This window comes from Mixophyes fleayi, chromosome 7, assembly GCF_038048845.1.
Source record: "Mixophyes fleayi isolate aMixFle1 chromosome 7, aMixFle1.hap1, whole genome shotgun sequence".
Lineage (NCBI taxonomy): Eukaryota > Metazoa > Chordata > Amphibia > Anura > Limnodynastidae > Mixophyes > Mixophyes fleayi.
In genome coordinates, this window is record NC_134408.1 from 126,071,768 (window position 1) to 126,094,338 (window position 22,571).

At 40.5% G+C, this 22,571-nt stretch overlaps 1 protein-coding gene across 1 annotated transcript in view; it reads right to left on the reverse strand.

Annotated features, from left to right (window-relative positions):
- The window catches only part of MYO3B (myosin IIIB), a 321,272-nt gene that overhangs the window by 99,230 nt on the left and 199,471 nt on the right, over positions 1-22,571 (reverse strand). Inside the window, exons 20-22 of the mRNA XM_075180671.1 lie at positions 19,559-19,712; positions 16,848-16,936; positions 15,676-15,805 (exon numbers count right to left, since the gene is read on the reverse strand). Coding sequence (XP_075036772.1) covers positions 15,676-15,805; positions 16,848-16,936; positions 19,559-19,712 — 373 coding nt within the window. The remainder of the gene's footprint in view (positions 1-15,675; positions 15,806-16,847; positions 16,937-19,558; positions 19,713-22,571) is intronic.

Consider the following 22,571-nt stretch of genomic DNA (forward strand, 5'->3'; position numbering starts at 1 on the left):
GACAAAACCATGTTACAATGCAAGGGGTGCAAATTAGTATTCTGTTTTGCACATAAGTTAAATACTGACTGTTTTTTCATGTAGCACACAAATATCAGCTTTAAATGTCAGTGTACAAATAAGATATCAAGTATTTGTGTTGAACATGTTTGGATTTGACAGGCAGTTTTGCTGGTTTTTAAATGTGAATAAAATGCCAATGGGCATCGAGCCTAAACTATAACACCTAAAATTAAAACTCGAAAGGATCTGTGCTATACTTATCCCTTATCGACCTCTTTCAACCAGGTTCAGTGTGTGTTGGTGCCCCACACTTGCAACTTACCATTCAAACAAATGTGAGAAGGAAATCCATACTCATTTGGCAGGCCAATCTGTCTGAGGAGAGGACAAAGCAGCGGGGGAGCGTTACAGCCATAGAACACTGCGTCTAAGGCTAGTATCATTTTGTTTTTTAGTTTAAGGCTGGGTCCACACTGGGTTTTTCTGGCAATTATCGGGCCAATGATAAATGACCATTTGCTCCTATATCGTATTAGTGTATATGCTCCAATGATGAACAATATTCGTTCCAAAGCACATCGTAGCGTTTCATTTGATTTTTAAACCGGAAAAAAATCTCATTCAACGATGGAACGATGTTGTTCCAATCCTGCAGTGTGTATGCACTCAGGACCGGCAGCGTCCATAGATCTCTATGGAGTGTGCAGAGTCACCATCTTTTCAGCAGATGTTTATGACAGATGAGGAGCACAGATCTGAAGGTGAATCATGTAAAACTTGTTTAGTGTGTACACATGAATCAGGAGGTTTTTTCTTTGAGCCGTTGGTAAAATCGTTTATGACATTGGATCGGAGAAAATTTTCTGTAGTGTGTACCCAGCCTAACTCCTTCAACTCTACCTAAAACCAAGTGTCAGGTTGCCATGTTATAAGGGAGCTTCTCGCTAGCCCAGCAGACAGATAAGGGTTAGCAGGTTTACAGACTTGTTTTACACTAAAGGCTCTGCATAGATTGTTGCATTATGGGGGAAGATTGACAAGTCACAGCAGCTTAAAAGACTGCATCTTCGTTTTTTGACTTGTATGAGCGGAAAGATGTGAGATGTGGCAAGTAATGAGTATATGAATGCTTTCTATGAAATGTCATGAAAAGCACTGATTTGTGGTGTTACCAGCAAAGTGACAAATTAATGGAAACTTTTGGAAAAAAATCTGCCAAAACAACAATTGCCGTTTCTCTGTAGGGACAATATTAAAGCAATGACAATAGACGTGTTAGTCGCGGCGGTCGCGGGCACCTAAGCGACTCTGTCTGTAGTCTTCCAGGTGTCCCGGCTGTCACTATGACGACCGGGACGTCACTTCCTGTAGCTTTGTCCCGGTTGCCTGGGCAACAACCGGGACGCTGGGGAGCTTCTGGCGCCGCGCCCCGGCCAGCTGTTAAACAGCCGGGCGCGTGCGCACAAGTGACTTCAGGGCCAGCCGTTCAAGGCTGAGTTCAGCCAGCCAATCAAGGCTGATTAGGAAGAATAGTTACTGCTGGCACTCTGCTATTCCCATTGGCTGCAGGCTCTGCATGTTCATCAGTCTGCAGCTGAGGATACATTCTGGTCTGTGTCCTGATTGGCCATCTGTACTATTTAAGGCAGTGAGGACTGGGCCTCACTGCCGGTTATAGCGTCCTGTTCACAGTTCTGCTACCTGCTTGTTCTCTCTCTGTTTGGTGTTTAAACCTGTGACTGACTTCCCGTGTATGACCCTCGCTTGTTTCTGGACCTTGAACCTACTCTTCTGACCCTGACCATTTGCATGAAAACCGGATTCTGCTCCTCCGCTAGTATCCCTGACCTTTCGCTTGTCCCTGGATTCCGAACCTGTGCTTGTGACCTCTGACCTTGGTTTACTCTGCCTGAACCCCACGCTGCTGTCTGCCAATCACTCCACTGCTGGGTTCACCTTAGCCGGTATACGATTCTCGACCCTCTGTCAGCCTGCGGCCAAGTCTGTCCCCACCACTAGGGGCTCCAGCGAACACCAGGCTTTCGGAGTAGACTCCGAGTTTTATTGTGATGGCTAGGGAGTTCCTAACAAGATGTCTGTAAAAAGCCTAGCAAAATAGATATCTGCCCTGCCCTGCTTAAAGCTATAGTTAAGCTTAAATCTTAATGATAATATCGATCTTTCTAACTTTAACACAAAAGGAAGTTTTGCATAGGAAACAAAAAAGATTTTTCCGTGCAACCAGGCTCGGGTTTACTGTATAGTACAGTAGGATTATACAGAGGCTGAGGAGTGGCTCTTTACCTGAGCAGCATACAGAACAGTCCTGTTATCAGCAAAGAATTGTAGGCTGAGGGTTTGCTAAAAATCAACTGTTGTAGGTATATTGTTGTGTTGCTATTGACTCAGTTGCACACACCTTCAACAATCACATTTTCCTTACAGCCATTCCCTCAAACTGAGAGTGGCCTATAGGATTTGATTATAGCGATAGTAAATTTGGGGTGTGACTGGACAGATGGGCGACGGGTGTGTTGGGCCTTGGTGGAAATGTGACTAATAGATGTGTTGGGATTTATAGGCATTTGGGTTGTGTCCCTAGAGGCTCTAGTAACGTAACACCAGTCCTGTATGAACAATGGAAACCTCAAATATCTTTAGTTCCGACAAGACTCACACCCATATTTGTAAGTGCCACTAAATGTGAATTTCTTTAAGGGCTATTTTTGTTTGATTTATAGAGGATTTATGGGTGTGAAGCTGCATGGCATGCTATGTTTTCAGGTTATCTCTGTTTAGCTGGCTTTTATGCCGTTTCTATAAAATCTGTGCAGATAAAGAATGAAAAATCAATATAATGCATAAACATTATTAGCATATTGTAGTTTAAATAGTCTTTATATTGAAATAAATAGGACTTTTTGTGAATGCTGAGGCTTAAAGACAACGGCCATGATTCATTAAAGTAAAGCAAAAAAATGAGTAACTTTGAACCTTGGCAAAACCATGTTGTATTGGAGGGGGAGGTCAGTTTAAAATGTGGGCACAGATTGATAGTTGGGGTAGAGCATGTCCTAGATCATCTTTTAATGTCAGTGTAAAAATAAAGTTGTCAAGTATTTGCATCCTACATGAAAGAACAGCCAGTATTGTCCTTATGTGCAAAATAATAAACTCCTTTGCATCCCTTGCATTGTAACATGGTTTTGCCAAGGTTCAAAGTTACTCATTTTTTTATTACTTTCCTTAATGAATCAGGCCCAACATCTTAATGCCTGCAATGCTGAGATTTTCTTTTGAAATTTCTATTCAGGATGTGTTACTAAACCTAAGAGATTGTGCAGCCTGACTTCATCTAGAAATTAATTTATTCTATTAACATTACAATTTAAATGTGATAGCAGCTACAGTAATAAGACTGTTAGAGAAATATTCTGCATAAGGTCATTGAAATAGTCTATACAAGGCAACGACAACTTAATCACTGCAATGTAATTGAGGCCTCAATGTAAACATGTCTGGTTTCACCGGTGAAAGTAACTGTAAGATTTACATTTTCTGATGGGAGAAGTTATGATGATTGGGGAGTTCCTTGCTGACTGTGGGCTAGAAACACATGTGCTCCTTTTATTGCATCTTGTATTGTGTTAATTCCAAAAACTAGATTTCACTTTTCCGGTCCTACATATTTAATTTGGAATGAAGGTGCTGTCTCTGTTCAGTTGTTGTTTTTTTCCCACAAAGGGATTTAAGCTGTATATATCTTTGTGGCTGGACTAGATCAGGTCTCAGTTTCATTTATAGGCGTAATTCTACCAATGTAATAAAGGTATTTAAATGATGTCCCCACAAAATAACAAGTGTCTGGGACCTTATGTGACAACATTACTGTACGAAATCCCAGCTGAAGCTTGTGTGGGCATTGGGTACGGTTTAGAAGAGGCCTCTGCTCTGCTCTATTAAGAGCATAGAAGTGGTTCAGGAGGTTAGAGCAGCATCACCAAGACCTTACCTAAATTTTGCTATGTGGCCTGGTGATGCACTGTCACCACCCACCAGCCCCCCGGCTATTGCATACATACCAGGGGGTAAATGTATGAAGCTGAAAGTTTTTCACCAGGTTTGAAAAACCAATCAGATTCTAGCTATCATTTATTTAGAACATTCTACAAAATGACAGCTAGAATCTGATTGGCTGCTATTGGCAACATCTCTGTTACGGATTTTTTAAGAATTAATCCAAAAACGAAGTCTCTTCAGAATATGTTCTTTATTTTTGTATGCGCAATACAGACCATTCAATTCAAAAGGAATAATGGTAATTTCATATCACTTCTGCAAGCATTTTAACCACAAACTAATACGTAGATAGAGCATCATATAAAACTTTAAACCAATAATATACTCCACATATCAGGAACTAGCAATATCTTCCCCTCGCCCCCCAGATATAGGCATCAATCCAAATTAATCTTTTCACATCTTATCAGGCGCTAACTTACTGTACCTTACTGTACCACAACTTCTCTATTCCCTTAATATGTATAATGGAGGGCACATTTCTTTTAGATACATTACTGCAATACTTTCTAGACATGTTTCTCCACATACCTTAAGCAACATGTCTATAGAAGTAAAACAGCCTAATTTGTCAACATATATTTTATGCACGTAGCTCTCTTAACTCTTAGGCATCCTAACTTTATTTTATAACCAGCTTTAATTCAACTTCCATTTGTGTGTATTGATTATCCATATCATTCCACTTTTTAAACCTGCTGGAAAATTCTCAGCTTGATACATTTACCCCCAGGTCTTCTACTACTGAGGAATTTACACCCAGGTCTTCTACTACTGAGGAATTTGAAAAGATATTACTAAATAGTATAAAAAATGTATGAAATACATAATAGCATAAACCACATTACATAAATCACATTGACAATCCAACAAAGCTATTTAAGTAATAAATGAGGCGTAACCAAACTATATTTAAGGAGAGAAAAAGGCAAGAGTTTAAAGTAATAAAAGGCGGGGGTCCTAAGGTAGTAGTATCCTGGACCTTGAAGGGACATTTTTACTCTTTCCAACAAGTGCATTTTCATGTAGCCCCCCGAGAGAGATAACGGAGCATTTCCGAAAAGTGGAATGTGGGCTTATACCTCTGTATACCCAAGGCAGACAATTAGGTGCACTTGAGCACAATGAAATATGCAATGGGTCACTACTTTTTTCACAGTTAAAAAATGATCAGGAGACTGCAACAAATGTAGTCAACCTAATTAGAGGTTGGCTATCCTATTTTCATCAAGTGACTGCATGTAATCTTACCCTACAGGCACATTCTAAGAAAATGCCTGTCTAGCCCAGTCCAAGGTGTTAGGGAAGGGAGGAAGGATTGTAGCTGCACAGATCTAAAGGAATGTTTTAAATGAAAAAATTTACATGAACAATTTGGTGGATTCATACATATGGGCATAACGAGAAAGTCAAGTCAATTATTCATTGTCAGAAAGTAAATAGCTGATCATTTTCCCCTTTGATACTTCAAATTATTGTGTTTAATCATTTTGGGATTGTCACGAAACACCCTACCAGTTAAGTTATCAGAACCTGTTGTAGATGAGAGCGTCACCTTTAGCAACCCCCTTTCCCATGTACAAAGCCGTACAGTGTAAATAAATACGTGATGTAAGTAAATTTGATTCAAGCAGAGCAGGTGAATACACAAATGTATGTAAGTAAACTCACACATAGAGGACACTTTTAAAACTTGCTATCAGCTCCCACTATGAAGGAGCGGCTAGAACTGATTTAGACTGGTATAGAGCGGGCACCCGGGAGCCACAGCCATGGTGCATAGGGTAATGAGGTGAGGGGGGGGGTCATGGCAAGCGAACTTAATTAATGTCTAGTTCAGACGTGCGTAGTTTATATCTTGAGGAGTACCAGGGGGACCATACTTTTCATATTTGTGTCTTGCACATCTCTCTGTATACATATACCTTTCATGATTCATGGTGTCGTTCTCTAGAGCCCTCCGTTTCTGTAAACCAGGGCTATCCACTGCCATCAACGTGTGGGCTATAATAACCTTGGCTAGGGTTGTGAGGGTAAAAATATATCGGCAACGAGTTTTGGAGAAACTATCATCCAGGGAGATACCAAATAAACATACTTTTGGTGTGAGAGGAGGAACCCCATGCACCGTGTCACAAACACATGTCCACACCTTTGTCCAGAAAGTGTTCACACTTGAGCACTCTCACAGCAAGTGCCAGAAGTTGCAATCCGCTGACCCACACTTGGGGCAGTCAGAGTCGCATCTCCCCCCAATCCCAACCAGTGAACACGGAGTATGATAGACCCTATGCAATCGGTAGAAATGGATTTGCTGAAAGCGAATACATGACGTGGCTTCTCTCAAACTTTTCAGGATATGGGACCATCCCTCCTCCGACAACACCCCCACATCAAGTTCCCATTTTGCTTTAAGGGATAGCAGACTATTAGGTGCGTGATGGAAATTTAGTTCCGTATACACAGTGGAGATTATTCTACACCCACCCATATTTCATAACAGAGTCCTAGTGGGAGAGATTAGAAGTGTGGGAGGAGAGCCACCAAACTGTGATTAAATAGCATGTCTGAGCGTAAATAACCATAAAATACAGTATGTGGTAAACCAAAGTCCTGCCTGAGTAGGGCAAAAGATTTAAATACCGCAGATTCATAGAGATGACCTATTGCGGACACTCCATTTTGGCGTAAAAATTTATCATCACTCAGTTTATTCAGCTCTGGTAACATAGTGTTGTGCCAAATCAGAGTGTCCGGGTCCAGGCCCTCTCCCCCCAGTATCCCACAAGCCATATACCACACCCTAATTGCCTGAGACACGATGAGGGCGGTCCGACCTAGTGGACTTACCTATCAGAAGTACCTGTAGTGGGGAAAACAGAGGCCCCGCCCGCTCACCAAGGAAACCGACTAAAGAGCTGTCCCGTGTGGCATATAACCGGTCATGTAGATGTGATAATTGAGCTGCCATATAATAAAATTTAAGGATTGTCCACCTTCCCCTTTAGATTTACAGAGAGTATTCAATTTAATTCTGGGCCGCCTATCACTCCAGATGAATGAGGAGAGTAAAGAATTAATGAGCTGATATATATGATTGGGGATATATATTGGTGAGTGCTGCAGAGCATAAAGATATTTGGGTTGTATAATCATTTTAAATAAGTTAATTCTCCCTGTCATAGTCAACGGGAGCCGCTTCCAAGAGTGGGATCTGTGCTTAAAGTGGTCTGTGATGGGGTCAATATTTAATTTGATATAATCATTTGAGTTAGGGGTAATCCAGATGCCAAGGTACTTGAAATGCAACGTCCATTGAAGAGAGATGCCAAGTGGGAGTAGATGCGGGAGGGCGCCATGGACTGATAATATGCACGACTTATCCTTATTATTTTTAAACCAGAATAATGGCCAAAGTTATCTACTGCAGCTATTAGGTTATCTAGAGACACGCCTGTATCTGACAGAAACAATAGCATGTCGTCTGTGTATAGAGCAATGGTATCCGTGGCCTGGCCAGCTGGAAGGCCGTGTATGCCAGGATGAGCTTCAATTAAGCAGACCAGCGGTTCAATTGCCAGTGTGAATAGTGCGAGAGAGAGCGGGCACCCTTGACGGGTACCCCTTCCAAGACCAAAAGGGGCCGAAGTGTATCCATTCACGGACACCCGCTCCGCAGGAGTGAGATACAACATGCGGAGCCATCGAATAAATGTGGGTCCAAAACCAAATCTCCAACATGTTTGACTTTAAATGCAGCTGCATTGGAAATGTATTTTATTTAATCTCCATGATTCATATATGACAATTTCTCTCTTTGGGTTCTTTTTTTCTATCTCTCCACAGGACGTACCATCAACACCACCATCATCACAGGCCATTTAGTGGCCTGTACAGAAACTTATGGACATTTTTGGCAGAACTGGTATCCAGAGAAGCTCGATCATGGTTCTCTAGCTAATAAAAAGTTCCAGATGACACATCAGCCGTCATCAGGACAAAACGTCATGGAACGTTAGATATATGCTTTTTGTAACCACAGAAAGTACTTGGAGGAAACCCGCCTGGTCTCTCACAATAACGCTGGGCGCAGGACACATTTATTCCTTTCTCCTCTTTATTTCCCTCACAGATTAAAATTGATAGTAGCTTTAAAAAAAAAACCAACACAAAATATAGAACAGTCTGCAAGTGAAACAACAAAAAAGAAAGATACACAAGTGTGTACTAACATGTTGTTGGCAAATTGTTGGTGAATTTTGGTGTTTTTGATGCTCACAAGTAGCACCAAAAACTGTCCAAAGCTCTTGTGTCCATGCCCATAAATGTATAAGAATTTTGTATACAATTTCCTTTAGTAAAGTTGCCCGTCATTTCTCCATACTGTTTCTTTGATACTATACTTCTTTGCACTGTATCAAAATGAATTTTGTGGAATTAATTTGACAATTTTCACTGATTCATACCTGACCTATTATGAATGATCCTGAGCAGAGAATCCATAATTTTCTTCAAATGCCACAGTATGTGAACCATGTGTTCTACTGCTGTGAAATTTGTGAAGCTATTAATGGACTGTATAAGAAAGTGTAAAAATGGTAGCAAAAACTGAATTACATAAATCATCTTGACAGTCAAACAAAGACAGGAACGAAGTTGATTTAGTTGCTGTACTTCCTACTGAGTATGCTAACATTGAAAAATTTGCAATTAAATTAATTTTCTCTTATTCCTTAGTAAAAAAGCAGATATGGGTGAATCTTCTGGTTTGGCTCCAGGGAAACTGGACCAATAGTTTTGGTGAATCAATTCATGAATCATTTTACTGGTTCAGTGAATGTTAATAATTGTTTCAACTAAAGCAATGTATTCATAAAAAAGATTAAAAAAGTGGTTTACAATGTACCATATTTTTCGGACAAAAGGACTTTAATTTTATTGAAACAAAAGTTGTTGTTTTTGCATATCACCAAGATCCAAACAACTAGTTATAAAAATAACGTTTATAAAGATTACTATTATTATTATCACCATTTATTTATATAGCGCCACTAATTCCGCAGTTCTGTACAGAGAACTCACTCACATCAGTCCCTGCCCCATTGGGGCTTACAGTCTAAATTCCCTAACATACACACAGACAGACAGAGACAGACAGACACAGACACACACAGACAGGCACACACACAGACTAGGGTCAATTTGTTAGCGACAAGATAAAACAATCTCCATAATTACATGAGGGTTTGTTTTAAATATAAAAATAAATGTTGCTTAGAGCGTTGTGACCAGATGGGGCAAGAAAAAAATTGCTTGTGGTTTCTAATAAAAATGTATTGTGCTTTTAATACTTAGTGGGAATGAATAATTTGATATGTGTCACCTGGTGAAGTATAGATAGATGGAGGTACTTGGGATGGATAGAAAATGAAAAGGAAGAAAGAAGGCAAACGAGAGGGGAATAAGGCAAATAAGAGGGGAATAAACTGAGTGGAGATTAAAGAGGAAGAGAAATAAAGGAGAGAAAAGAAGAGAAGAAAAGTAGGGGACAACCCCCTAGCCATACACCCCTCCCATGTGTTTTGTAAGGTGGCTGGGAGAGCATCTTGAAATAGGTATTCATAGATTCCGTCCATTGAAGCTACCCACCATATTTTAGCATTGGTCTTTCCAATTTCGGCTAAGGAGGTTTTCCATGTTTTGGCTACCCAACATTCCACTTCTTTCCAGTTACTGGTAAATGTATCTACAAGACCACCAGATATGGGACATGTTCCCTTTTCACCACATCCTCTATTACTGGTTCAGGGGAGTGAAATATGTAATGATCGTATTCAGGGCCGGATTAAGGGAATGGAGGCCCCTGGGCTAAGGGGGCCTCCATTCCCTCGTGAGGGCCCCCCCCCCCCCGTGATCCGAGCTGCCCACTCCCCTCCCCCCGTGATCCAAGCTGCCTGCGCCCCCCCCCCCCCCCGTGATCGGAGACTACAGCGTGCCGGAGAAGGACCACAGTGAAAGTGCTTCAAGGCCCCCCTGGATGCCATAGGCCCCTGGGCTGTAGCCCAGTTAGCCCTATGGTTAATCCGGCCCTGATCGTATATTAAGGGGAAGGTACCAATCTATTAGAACTTTGCATTCATTATCTTTATCTGTTGTGCATATGGATGATTTTGCTTTGTTATTTTGAGGATGTAACAAGATATCAGTGGGTATATTCGAGCCCAACATCTCCCAAGTAGGGAGGGGAGTATTTGTAATTTCCTGAAGAGAGGGGAGTCTGTAGTTTGCTTTTAAATCCTTACTTTGTATTTGTTTTCTGCCAACTGCACAGAGGGTTTAAAAATTAAGATATGAAAGTCTTGTTGCAGAAAAGGGGTTCAGGGATGTTCAGGGAAAATGATATTCTGTTTGGCTTGCGTCTTGCTTACCTTGTGCCATGTCCCAAATAGTTAGAGGTCAGGTCCATTAGCTATTGTCTGGGTCTGTGTTGAGCCCTAAACTAGAGAGGAAGATCGAGTATAGGGGAAATTCAGCTAATTTTCTATGTCCACCCATCTAGTCTGATACAGATGGGCTCATTGGAATCACTTACATATATAAAGATATATAGAGATATATACAGATATATAATAGCTCATTTTAATGTAATAATTAATTCTTAGTAGCTAAGATATGGGATATCTGCTCCAATGTTTAATTTCCTTTTTGATCAAAGTATCTAAAGATATGAAGTTAGCATTGTATAAAAATTAATAAAAAGCCATGTTGTTAACCACAAAGTATTGTAGGCAGTTTGAAATTTAAAATCAAGTTTGATAGGTTTAGCTATGTGAGTTGGTATAGGTATTAAGGGCCTCTTATTTACTGAAATGTCTTTTGAACATTTGAAAATTCTGATTATCGGGACCAGACATGGAATATATTGGGTAGGGAGACCAAGGATCAGGTCATGGAGAACAGTATCTTGCCTGTGAAAATTTTATATTTGTGGTCTCCTATTCAAAGGCCTTATATATCTGGATTGAAGTGGATCATCTCGGCCATAGCTTCCATACATATGGGAAACAGGAGAGGAAAAAGGAAAATTCCTTGTCTTGTCCTGTTACCTATGGGAAATTGTCCAGATGTTAGGCCTCCTGAGACAACACAAACTGTTGGGCCTTTGTAGAATGAAGCTTGGGTGAAATTCATAAGAAAGCCACAGGACTGTAGAGTGGCCTCCGTATATATATCCAGTCTACACTGTGAAATATAATTTTCAAATCCAAGAGCATTAATTGGGATTTAAGATGTTGAACTTGAATTATTTATCAGCTTTGTCCATTAAGAGTAAGGTGAGTTGACCTCTAAGTGTAGTGATTTGTTGGGAGAGTTTGATGTTCAAGTGGATCTGTGAATGACTTCTAGTGCTGCTATCTGATTCATGATACAGTGTCGGACTGGGGTATGAAGGGCCCACCAGGGGACTGCAAAGATAGAGGCCCACCAGAGGGGGTGTGGTTAGTCATCAAAGAGGCGAGACCAGACACTAGAGGGAAAGTGGTCAGCCCACGAATGACAGCTAGAACCATAGAGTAGTATATAAAGAATCCAGTATGTATATAAAGAGTACACAGTCTTGACCTACCCGTTAGATTGGGCAGAACACGTTATTGTCCCACTAGAATCAGAACATTTGACAGACTGTCCTACCTGTTCTTGTCACTTTCACCACCTGTGGTTGCTGTTGTGTTTAGTTGCGGCTTGTATGGATCCTGGAATGTTGGGGGCCCTATTTGAAAAAAAAAAAAGGTTACATTTAGAAAATTCCAACCAGCCCCGACGTTAAATCAACAGAACCCACAATTAATGCTTAGCCATTCCTCCAGCCCCAACATTAAAGTAATAGTATTCCCATTTAATAAATAAACCTATTTCCCTCCCTCCAGACAGCCCCAGTAATAAATTAATAGCATTTACGTATAATAAATATAACTATTTCCCGCAACCGTCATTGCCATTAAATAATTCATATTCACATTTAATAAATAGACCTCATGCTCCTCAAACTCAGCCCCACATTCAATTAATAGCGCCCAAACCAGCCCTCTTAAATTAATAGTCCCCACTATAAAATTAAATTGCCCCATCATCACAAACAAAATAGCACCCATTAGTTAGCCACCACCTACCACACACACATTACATTTCCACAAGCCCGCTGTGCCATCATACACACATTACTGTGCCCCTTCATGACCATGCTGTGCCTCCTTATGATCACACTGTGCCTTCCATGCTGCTTTGGCCCCCCTTCACACTCTGCAATGCTGCTTTGGCTCCCCCATCACACTCTTCCATGCTGCTTTGGCCCCCTTCATTCTCTAGCATGCTGCTTTGACCCCCTTCATACTCTGCCATGCTGCCTTTGCCCCTTTTCACTCTCTGCCATGCTGCCTTTGCTTCCGTTCCTTCACTTACCTTTTCTATCTGCTTCTTTCTTCTCTTCTTCTCTTCTTTTGTCTTCTGTCTTCTTACCGAATCCTCTCTGCACCGCTCCTCACTTAACGTCGGGTGTAGTGTCATCACGCCCGACATTCAGTGCAATCAGAGCAGAGAAGAGGGGCGCCGGTGCCATGGTTACGTGCGTATTTATTTATTTCTAATTTTTTTTAAGTTACCTGCTCCCCCCACCATCGAAGAGAGGAGCGATCAGCGTCGGGGCCTACCGGGGGATACCCCGGCCCCCCTGGCGGCCCAGTCTGACCCTGTTCATGAAGTTTATTTTAGTCTTTCTCTTTTCAATTTAGAGCCATCTTTACTGACAATATCTTGAATTACTGCTTTGTCTGATGCCCATACTGATGTCTGATGTCCATACTCTCGAGAACTGTACTTTAGTGTCAATGTTTGATTTGAAGCTCTGTTTTATTTTGAATTCCAGAAGAAAGTGGTTGTCTAACTTCCCTTCTGTCCCCACAGGAACCTTCTCCAGGGGCACAGGAGAGACCTCAGCAGCATGTCAACAGGTAAATATTAATCTTTAATAATAACAACATAAAGCGGCACCTAGATAGAATAGTAAGTATTCATATTTAACTTTCCATTGTATTGTACAGTTATATATTCCATTTTTAGAGTCTTTGGGGGTATAAGTAACTATGAAGAATCAGTACTGGAGTCTATTAAAATGAAAAACATAAGTACTTGTGTAAATGATGAATATTTAAAAGGGTTGAAAGGAAATTTTAAAAGTCCAGTTTCTATAGTAGAGTGAAGCGCATGTGTTAAATTAAATGCTGATCTGAATCTCTGAGTAAAGCTGAATGATGAGATCTGAGTTGCTAGGTTAAAATGACTTAATCAATCATTTTTAATCGATCGCAATTTAACCTAACTGTGAATTACCAGTTAAATTGAACTCCTGTTAAATGTATTCAGTGATTCTCATTTGAACTCTTGTGAAAATACATTGATATTTGAAGAGGAATGTTTTACAGATATATTATTCTACCCCTCTTACATTGCAGGGGTTCTAGTGACTGCAGGTACGTTTCTTTGCTTGGAAGAATTCTCTCTGATCTTTAACATCCTTTATAGATATATTTTGAACATTGCACACCAAAAGCTGAAGGGGAACCCCCACTGGTACCTGATTTGGTGGAACTGCAGAATTTCAATCGCTGGTTTAAGGGCCCTTCTGTGTGTTAAGTTGTAAGGTGCTATGTTTGGGTAAAGCAACTATAAATCTCTGCTGCAGCAGCCACTATTAAAGCTTCTTTGGATCGGTAATCATGTTATCTAGTGATATTCTATTGGTTCCCCTGATCTTGGGGTGGAGTGCAACGTTCTGTGAGCGTAGTCCAGCTCTCAGGAGAAATCAAAGTAGGATGTCATGATCTCTGGGATCTCCTTAAGCATCACCTTATTCCTGAGAAATCTGCTTTCTAAATCCCCGTGTGATCCCTCAGATAATCAGTGTGGGAATTTAAATCTTAATATCACATTATGTCACTCATTCAGTGCTTTAGGTGCCCCCAAACCACTGGCGACTTGGCGACTGCCTAGGATCGGCCAATGGTAGCGCCAGACCTGGCTGGGGGTGGGGTCAATTGGTCCTGTTTTATGTATGTAGGTGTGATCGTTTGTGCTATCAGTGTATTTTCTTGTGAAATATTTCTTTACATTTTAAATTTGGATGTGTATGAAAATCCACAAAATATGGTAAATTTGTTAAATTGTTAAATTATATGTTTTACATTTGTTTTAATATACTTTTTTTTGCCTAAAAACAAAATTTTATAACCACATTTTGCTTATAAACAACAACATTTTGTTAGTGCAATCTCAATAAAGTGAGTCACTGTCCCAGAATCACTGAAATGTGGAGAATCTCATATTTTGTATATCTGGTAAAACATTGCTATAGCTGTGTTATTTATCTACACGGATGACCGATAAACTTTTGTTTGCACAGAACACCAGCCCTGTATTAAAGCAAAATAACTAGCAGGTCATTATATTCAAAAACATATTTATGGTTCAATACAATCAAATAACCATGCATTGCAAACTGATGACTTATACTATAAGTAGGGTCAGATCTGGTCTAACACTTTAAAAGTAAATATCATAACATTTGCAGAGTAAAACATGTTTGGCACATAGCAAACAATAAGAATCACATGTTTTGATTTGTGAGACAGATTGGCATGCTGAGGAGGATCAGACTTGCTATGTACAATATAACCAGGAGACCAATAGGGCCACCTACAGGAAACAATCAGAGTAACACTTTCCTCACAGCTGATAATGTATCACAATCTTCCTGAAATTAGCTACTTATCTACCTATGTAGCTGTAAAACATGAATACACAGTATCTATAGACTCGCAGATGTACATAAGCACACAACAAAGTAAGAAAACAGAGGTTTTGGTTAAATAGCAATTAATCAATGATTAAATATTACAATTTATAAATTATTACATTTTTCCTTTGCTCTGTTTTTTGCTCCCCCTTCACAGTTTCTTAAATGATCCTGTTATTTTATACTTTCTTTCTGCTTTTTGCTATTGGAAAAAATGTTTTTTTGGTCTTTTTGTGCTTCTAAACAGCATAAAAAGCTGATTCGAAAATGCTGGTGTATTTAGGCCTCACAAACTATCAGTTGTCTAGAGTTTTGCAGGATAGTCCCAAATGTCTTCACTATTAAGAGTGATGGCCTATTTAGAATTGCTACTGTATGTATGTATTTTTTTTTACAGTCAAGAATAGTAGAGTCAAAGTAAGTATAGTATGTTGGAATCTTGTGAACAAATCGGAACAATAGATATCCAATGGAAACAGCACATGCAAACACCAGTCCTCTAGGTCATCTATTTAAACATACAATACATTAAAACAAAACTACATCCCAAAGCAATCCATAGGCTGACATAAATACACTCCAATGTTTCCTGTCCGCTGTATTAAGATTCAGACTTGAATACATATTGCATCAGGGCTGACTCCTTCATGTTACAATAGGAAAGCACTTTATTATTGCATTATTATTTCTGCAGGTCAAATCTGACCGTCATGCACTTCTATATTAATAATGTAGAGGAATACCTGTTTTGGTCAATGGACTTGAGAACAGTTGCTGAAGAAGTTTATTTTCTGATGTCCTTAACACAACAACGACATCAGCTGGCAGAGTGTCTCTGTTCTTCTCCAGGAATCCACAGGCGTCGTAGAGGACCTGTTACATGAACGATGATGTACAAATACAAATATTAACATACTAATCAGCAAATTTGCAATGCTGAACATAAAATGCTCCAATCCATGCAGATACAGTGGGAAGGGATCCCCCACAAATTAAAATGGAACCTGAAACATACAATATAATGGATTAAACAAAAAGTGGGATCAGTCAAAAATGTTGCGGGATCTTTAATATGACCTTCAACTTTTTGGCTTTTGTTAAGAGATAACTATTATGAAACCTTAGGCAAAATACGTGGCAGACGTTGATCATTATCCTAAATGTCTGCATTAACAATTATTTAAGTTTCCATTTAAAAAGATCACCCTGTCTTCTGTCTTCATGTACGTCTGTGTAACATCAGAAGAGTCAGGAGATATGACCTGACCTGTGACTTGATTTTATCTGCTCATACAAATCTCATAACAATGTTTTAATGGAATTCATTTTCAGGATAAAGTTCCAACTGTCAAATATATAAATGGTCATATTCCCAAAACATTAGGAAACATTTTTGAACACTGTTTTACAAGTAGCGCTAGAAAAGGAGAGGTTGTACAAAGTAACCGACTGTCATTTTAATAGTATTATCTATACAATGAAACACACGTTGCTGATTGGTTGCTATGGTTGCAACAGTCAACTTATTAGTTTTCATAAACCCCAGAAAGATGTTGCTGTGAGAACTTCTATCTTTGTCCTTAACAGTTATCTCAGCACAGTGGGCTGCTCATTGGAGGAGCGTTACAGTAATGATGAGCATAGTATTTGTGTATACGGACACCCTCATCTTGCTAAAAAATACCCTGAAATATATTGAGTCACCTCTTCTACTCCTTTGCTACCAGCCATTACAATTTCACTGATCATATGATCTATTAGGGGCATGGCTATAGAAACTGAAACACACTAAGATGTGAATTTGGTCTTAATTCAGCTGTTTTCAATGAGTCAGGGAACGTTGTACTTACAATACACAATCCTTTAAAAAGGACCAACATAAGCATCACCTTGTAAATAAACACAATGTATTTACCTTCCCAGCATAATGCTGAATGCCAAAACACAGTTCAACACATTTTGGCCTCCAGAAATATTTACATCTTAGATTGTCTTCAAATTTATCTGTGAAAATGAAAATATAATACATTACATTTAATATCATTCTAAGCGAGTTCTAGAAAAAGGTAAATGTAAATGAATGTTCTAAGCTGAGATTGCACTGAGAAAACCTTTATCAGAGCAAGTCCTTACTAAGACCAGGTACACACTGACCCGATGATCGAATGAAAAACCTCCTATCAGCCGACATCCGACTGTTTGCTCAGATATCGTGTGAGTGTGTATAGTGACACGATGATCTAAAGTCGTCATCGTTTGATTTGGTTGGTCTCACTGTTTAATATTTTCCGACCAATCACTGACCGATCATGAAGTGTGTACACACTCATGCTCACGATCTCCATAGAGTTTACAGAGTCGGGCTCTTTTCAGCCGATGCTAGTGATGAATGTCCCGGTTAATAAATTTAGAGAGTGCTGTAGAAGGAACAATTCATTTATTCGTTCTGAAACAGAATATTTTGAGTCACAGAAGCTAACGAAATTCATTAGGACATGAGGATAGCTATAACAAGGCAGTTATAGTCAGTGTGACAAGAATTAATTAATGAATATTGTGCTGTCATTCTCTGAAGACTAGCGGACCAGGTGAAGGACCAGATGAAGAGCACAGATCTGAACATAAACCGTGTCAGTGTGTATGTATGAATGGCCAGACTGATCGGACCTTCAGTCATAGGTACAATCGTTTGAGATAACAGGTTGGTTGGAAATTTCTTCAGTGTGTACCTAGCCTTATATGTTACAAAATTCTGTAACTACTTCTATTCAGAGAAAATGGGGTGTTAAAATGTTTCTTCTGTAAATTAAAAAGTTCATGTGGAAGGATTTTTTTATATTTGGGAAAATATGGTACAGCAAACCTTTACCAAAAACGAAAAAATCTATTTAACAAACGTCAGACCAAGGTTTCAGAAGAAACCCATGTAAAACCCTGATCTTTTCTTTTTGTTGTTTGGTATGTTTATATCTTAAAAAGTTTCAATAAAAATACTGGATTTAAAAAAAAACAAACCCTGATCTTATGTCTTACAATCACAGTAATATAAAGTATGGACTTGCTATTGATCTTGTGATATCAGAGGACAAAAAAATGGATTTTCCCATGCTTTTCTTTTATCAAACCTGTGATAGGTTATGGGCCACAGTGTAATGTTTCCACTTATTTTACAGTTTTTACACTTATAATAGTGTTACACTTGGCAACCCTGGCAGTTGAACTTTGTGTGCTTGTGGTATGCTTGTACATAGATGCTAAGTTATATCACATGTGGTGTAAGAGAGTTGAAGATCACTAAACAACTTTGGGTTAAAAGGCTAGAATAGAGGTGTGTGTGTGTGTGTGTGTGTGTGTGTGTGTGTGTGTGTGTGTGTGTGTGTGTGTGTGTGTGTTGTGTGTGTGTGTTTGTGTTTGTGTGTGTGTGGTGTGTGTGTGTGTGTGTATGTATGTGTGTGTGTGTAAAAACTGTTTAATTTGTAATGGTTTATTTTATAGTAAGACTGAGATTAGAGAGTTTGTACTCATTTGTTATGGAGTTAATTAAATTAGAGTGATGTATTTGAATGGATTGAATGGTTTGTGATATGAAATTTTTGAAGTAATGGAGTTTAGTCAGTTTATGTCAGAGTATGGCTGAGATTGCAAAGTTTGAATTAATAATAATGTGAAACTGTTTGTTTATGAGAAACTGTTTATTAGTGCTGGAGACATTGGAGTATATTTACTAAAGTGCAGGTTTGAAAAATTGGAGCTGTTGCCTATAGCTACCAATCAGATTCTAGCTATCATTTATTTAGTACATTCTACAAAATGACAGCTAGAATCTGATTGGTTCCTAAAGGCAACATCTCTACTTTTTCAGGCCCGAAGTTTAGTAAATATATCCCATGATTCATGGGATGAGAGTTAATATGGCGGCAATGTGATATACAATGAATTTAGTGGAGGCTGTGTTTATGCAAACAATGAATTTGTGTGGTATGGGATATAAATACTATTTGATGTTTATAGTGTTGTGAAGTTTTGTTGGATATTTAAAATGGAGGAAAGCCTGAGTGTGTCTCCCCCACAACACTCCCCTCTCCCCCCTACACACACTCACACACACACACACACACACACACACACACACACACACACACACACACACTATAATAGCATGTACACACACCCTTCACAATAGGTAAAATTGATTAGACACACCATCACATCACACAATAACTGACACACAAACACATTAACTTATATATTTATAAAAAAGATATCTAATGTAATGTATTGTATTAACATCTATGCTATACCACCTATACTAATAGAGTAAACGAAACATATTGATGTTGTATAATATACTTTGTTTGCTGAAACTGTTTTAAAATATGTATAAGAATATTACATTTAGAATATTAATACAAAACATTTTAAATGAAGATACATCTTGTGTGCAGTCTTTCTTGAAAATATGAGCATGAGCTTATAATAAATATTGGTCCTGTAGATTTAGAGCATAATAGGAACCAGAACTAACTTTGCAAGGAGTTTATTGATGGTAATAGCCATAAACGTTATTAAATGGTCATTAGCACATTTGCCAGACAATTAGATCCTCCGTTCCCCTATAACACCTACCAACTAAAGTCTGATCTGTTGCTTGTGGGAATCTGCTCTCTTCATCTAGCAGAGACAAAAGGCCCATTGGTTTCTGGAGGAAAGTATCTAAGAGAGGGCGGTTGTCCTCGTACTTCACCAGCGCAGCATCTATCCCTTCACTCTGATATTCCATCTGTAGGAGAGAAGTTAGACCAGTTTACACTCATATTTATATAAATAAGGTTTGTCTTTCATTCTGAGCCTGGGGCAGCAAGAAGAACATTTGCATCAGATTTTTGTGGCATTGATCACTAGTGCGCCTGAAACTTGTCATAATCCCGGAATGTCCGGAAGACTGAGAATTTTAGGGAGTTCTCCCGGACTCCAGAGACTTTAGTCCACCCTCCCTGATTCTGCCTGTCCTTCTCCTAAAGAGGCTGGAACCTTGATGATACAATTCATGTCATTATGTTCTGCTTCCCCCCCCCCCCCCCCCAATGCACAATGACTTGATCATGTCATTGCATAGAGAAGGGGTCCTGTGGTGACGCGAATAATGTTAACCTAACCCCTGAACTCAACCTAAGGGTCACTCCTCGCATATCTCCACTACTAGACAAGTAGGGAATATTTACTGGTTTAGATTTCAAGGAGGTATATTGGTAAAATACTTGGTTAAGAATCAGATTCACAGCACGATCTATGGTTGTGCATCAAGTTTGTAACAGCTTTTAAATATATATTGTGACTCACTGACTTCAGTACAATATAGCAACATTTTTAAATACTGTCTGGCTAAAGAAATTTACCAAAATAAACCGCTGACTGGTGGCACAGAAAAGAAAACAACTGCCCCCATAAAAGAAGGATCTGACGCTGAAAACATTCATGGTGGAAACATTAAAAATGTAACTTGAAAGAACCTAATACCACTCCAGGAGCTCTCTCGTCATTCATTTCAGTGTTCACATGTTTCTCCTAATATATTGTTTAGTATAGCTCCATAAATGACTTAAATTAATCAAGAGAATGAGAGGACAATGGTACTGTTTCTGCATGTGTGCTGTCATAGTCTGAGGGGTAAATTTATCAAGCTGCGGGTTTGATAAAGTGGGGATGTTGCCTACAGCAACCAAGCAGTTATCATCTATTTAGTACATTCTACAAAATGACAGCTAGAATCTGATTGGTTGCTATAGGCAACATCTCCACTTTTTTAAACCCACAGTTTAATAAATTTACCCTTGAATGTTTTTTACTGTGCTGATTGCAGTGTACTGGAAAATGCGTTTCCCCACATAAAGTTAGTATGGTCCAAAGAACATTCCAATAAAAGTATAGGATGGGGTCCAATCTTCACTAACGCCAAGTATGTGGGAAATTCAACTTATTTTACAGGGACAAAAATGCTTTGTGTCCGTCCAGAAAACAGGGAACACCCCCTTGATGTGCATTTTCCACTCATTTAAATGATCTTATCTCAGAAACAGAAAATCTAATGTTTGCATTTGGATGCATAGTTGGACGCTTGCACTCAATCCACCTAGTTCCATTAATAAGTACATGAAAAAAATTGCACCCCGTAAATGCTATCATGTTGTCCTACAGATCCATGCGCTTTAATAATAACTGGTATGCATAAAACAGAAGTGTAATGGTTTCTTATTTTCCCTCTATGTAAAATAACTGTTCTTAACATAAATATATATGTGGGGGTGTCTCCGGTGAAGACCCCCGCCAGCGATGTGTCCCTGGAGGGACAGAAGATGCTGGAGCCGGTGCCCGTGAAGAGGGCAAAGATGTCCGCCAGCGCTGTGCCCCTGGAGGGGCTGAAGAGGTCCCCGATGGTGCCCAGCAGGAAGAAAGAAGAGAAGAAGTACTCACCCGTCCAGCGATCCAGCGGTGAGTATCGTGGCTTCTTTCTTGCAGGTCCTGTGCGCGGGGGAAGGATGAGCCAATCAGGGCTCATCTTTCCCCGCTGGCCAATCAGCGGCCGGATGCGCGAGCCAATCGCGGCTCGCGCCCGGCCATTCAAAAGATTGGCGCCGACGCGAGCCAATCAGCGCTCGCGCCGGCTAATGACGTCACGCCGGCGACTATATAAGTCGCCGGGTGGCGCCATTTTGCCAGAAGTCCGTCGGCGGAGAAGAGGAAGGACGTCTCTTCACGGCGTCCAGGACCAGGACCAGCGGCAGCGGTGGCAGGGGGCCCTTGTAAGGGCCGTGAGCTACCCTGCCGCCCGAAGACTACAATCAAGCCGCCGGAGCAGTGATCGCCGGCGGGGAGCCCTTGTAAGGGCTGAGAGCGCCCCCGCCAAGCAGCTCTCAACAGCGCCGAACCGGAGAAGAGGCGCCGCCGGTTGGAGGGTCTGGAAGACCCGGAGAAGGCGGAAGAAGACGGCGTGGCAAGCTGAGATTCCTGCGCAGAGCAGGTAAGTATACTCAGCGTTAATTCGGGCACTAGGCCCGTGGGCACAGTCAGGCACAAGGCCCGTTGGCACGGTACATTAGGGGCACAAGGCCCAGGGACCTGGGCACTAGGCCCCAACAAAGTTAGTGGGCCAGTAGGCCATAGTACTATGATAAAGGGGACAAGCCCCTATTAGTTAGACAGGGGGCGTGAGAGCCCCAGGTGTATAAGGGCACAAGGCCCTTAGGTAGTTAGTGGCTTAGAGGCCATAGGAAGGCCACAGGGCCTGGTTAGGGGCTGGTAGCCCATAGGCTATTAAGGGCACAAGGCCCTCAGTCAGTTAGGGAGGCCACAGGCCTCAGGCAGGGGTTAGTGCCCCTAGGTAGTAGGGCATAAGGCCCTAGTGAGAGGGCTCAGAGCCCTGAGTTAGAGAGGGGGCTGAGGCCCATGAAACAGAGCAGAAGGCTCTGTGTGTAGCTGGGCAGAGACCCATGGTGTGTAGGGCATAAGGCCCTGGTGGTGTGTGGTAGAGGCGTGGGAGCCTCGTGAGTGTAGGCGCGGTCCTGTGTGAGGTGAGCACACGTGGTTAGGAGGTACAGTAGAGCGGAGGCTCCTGTGGTGCTGTAGCAACCTGCTGGTTGGC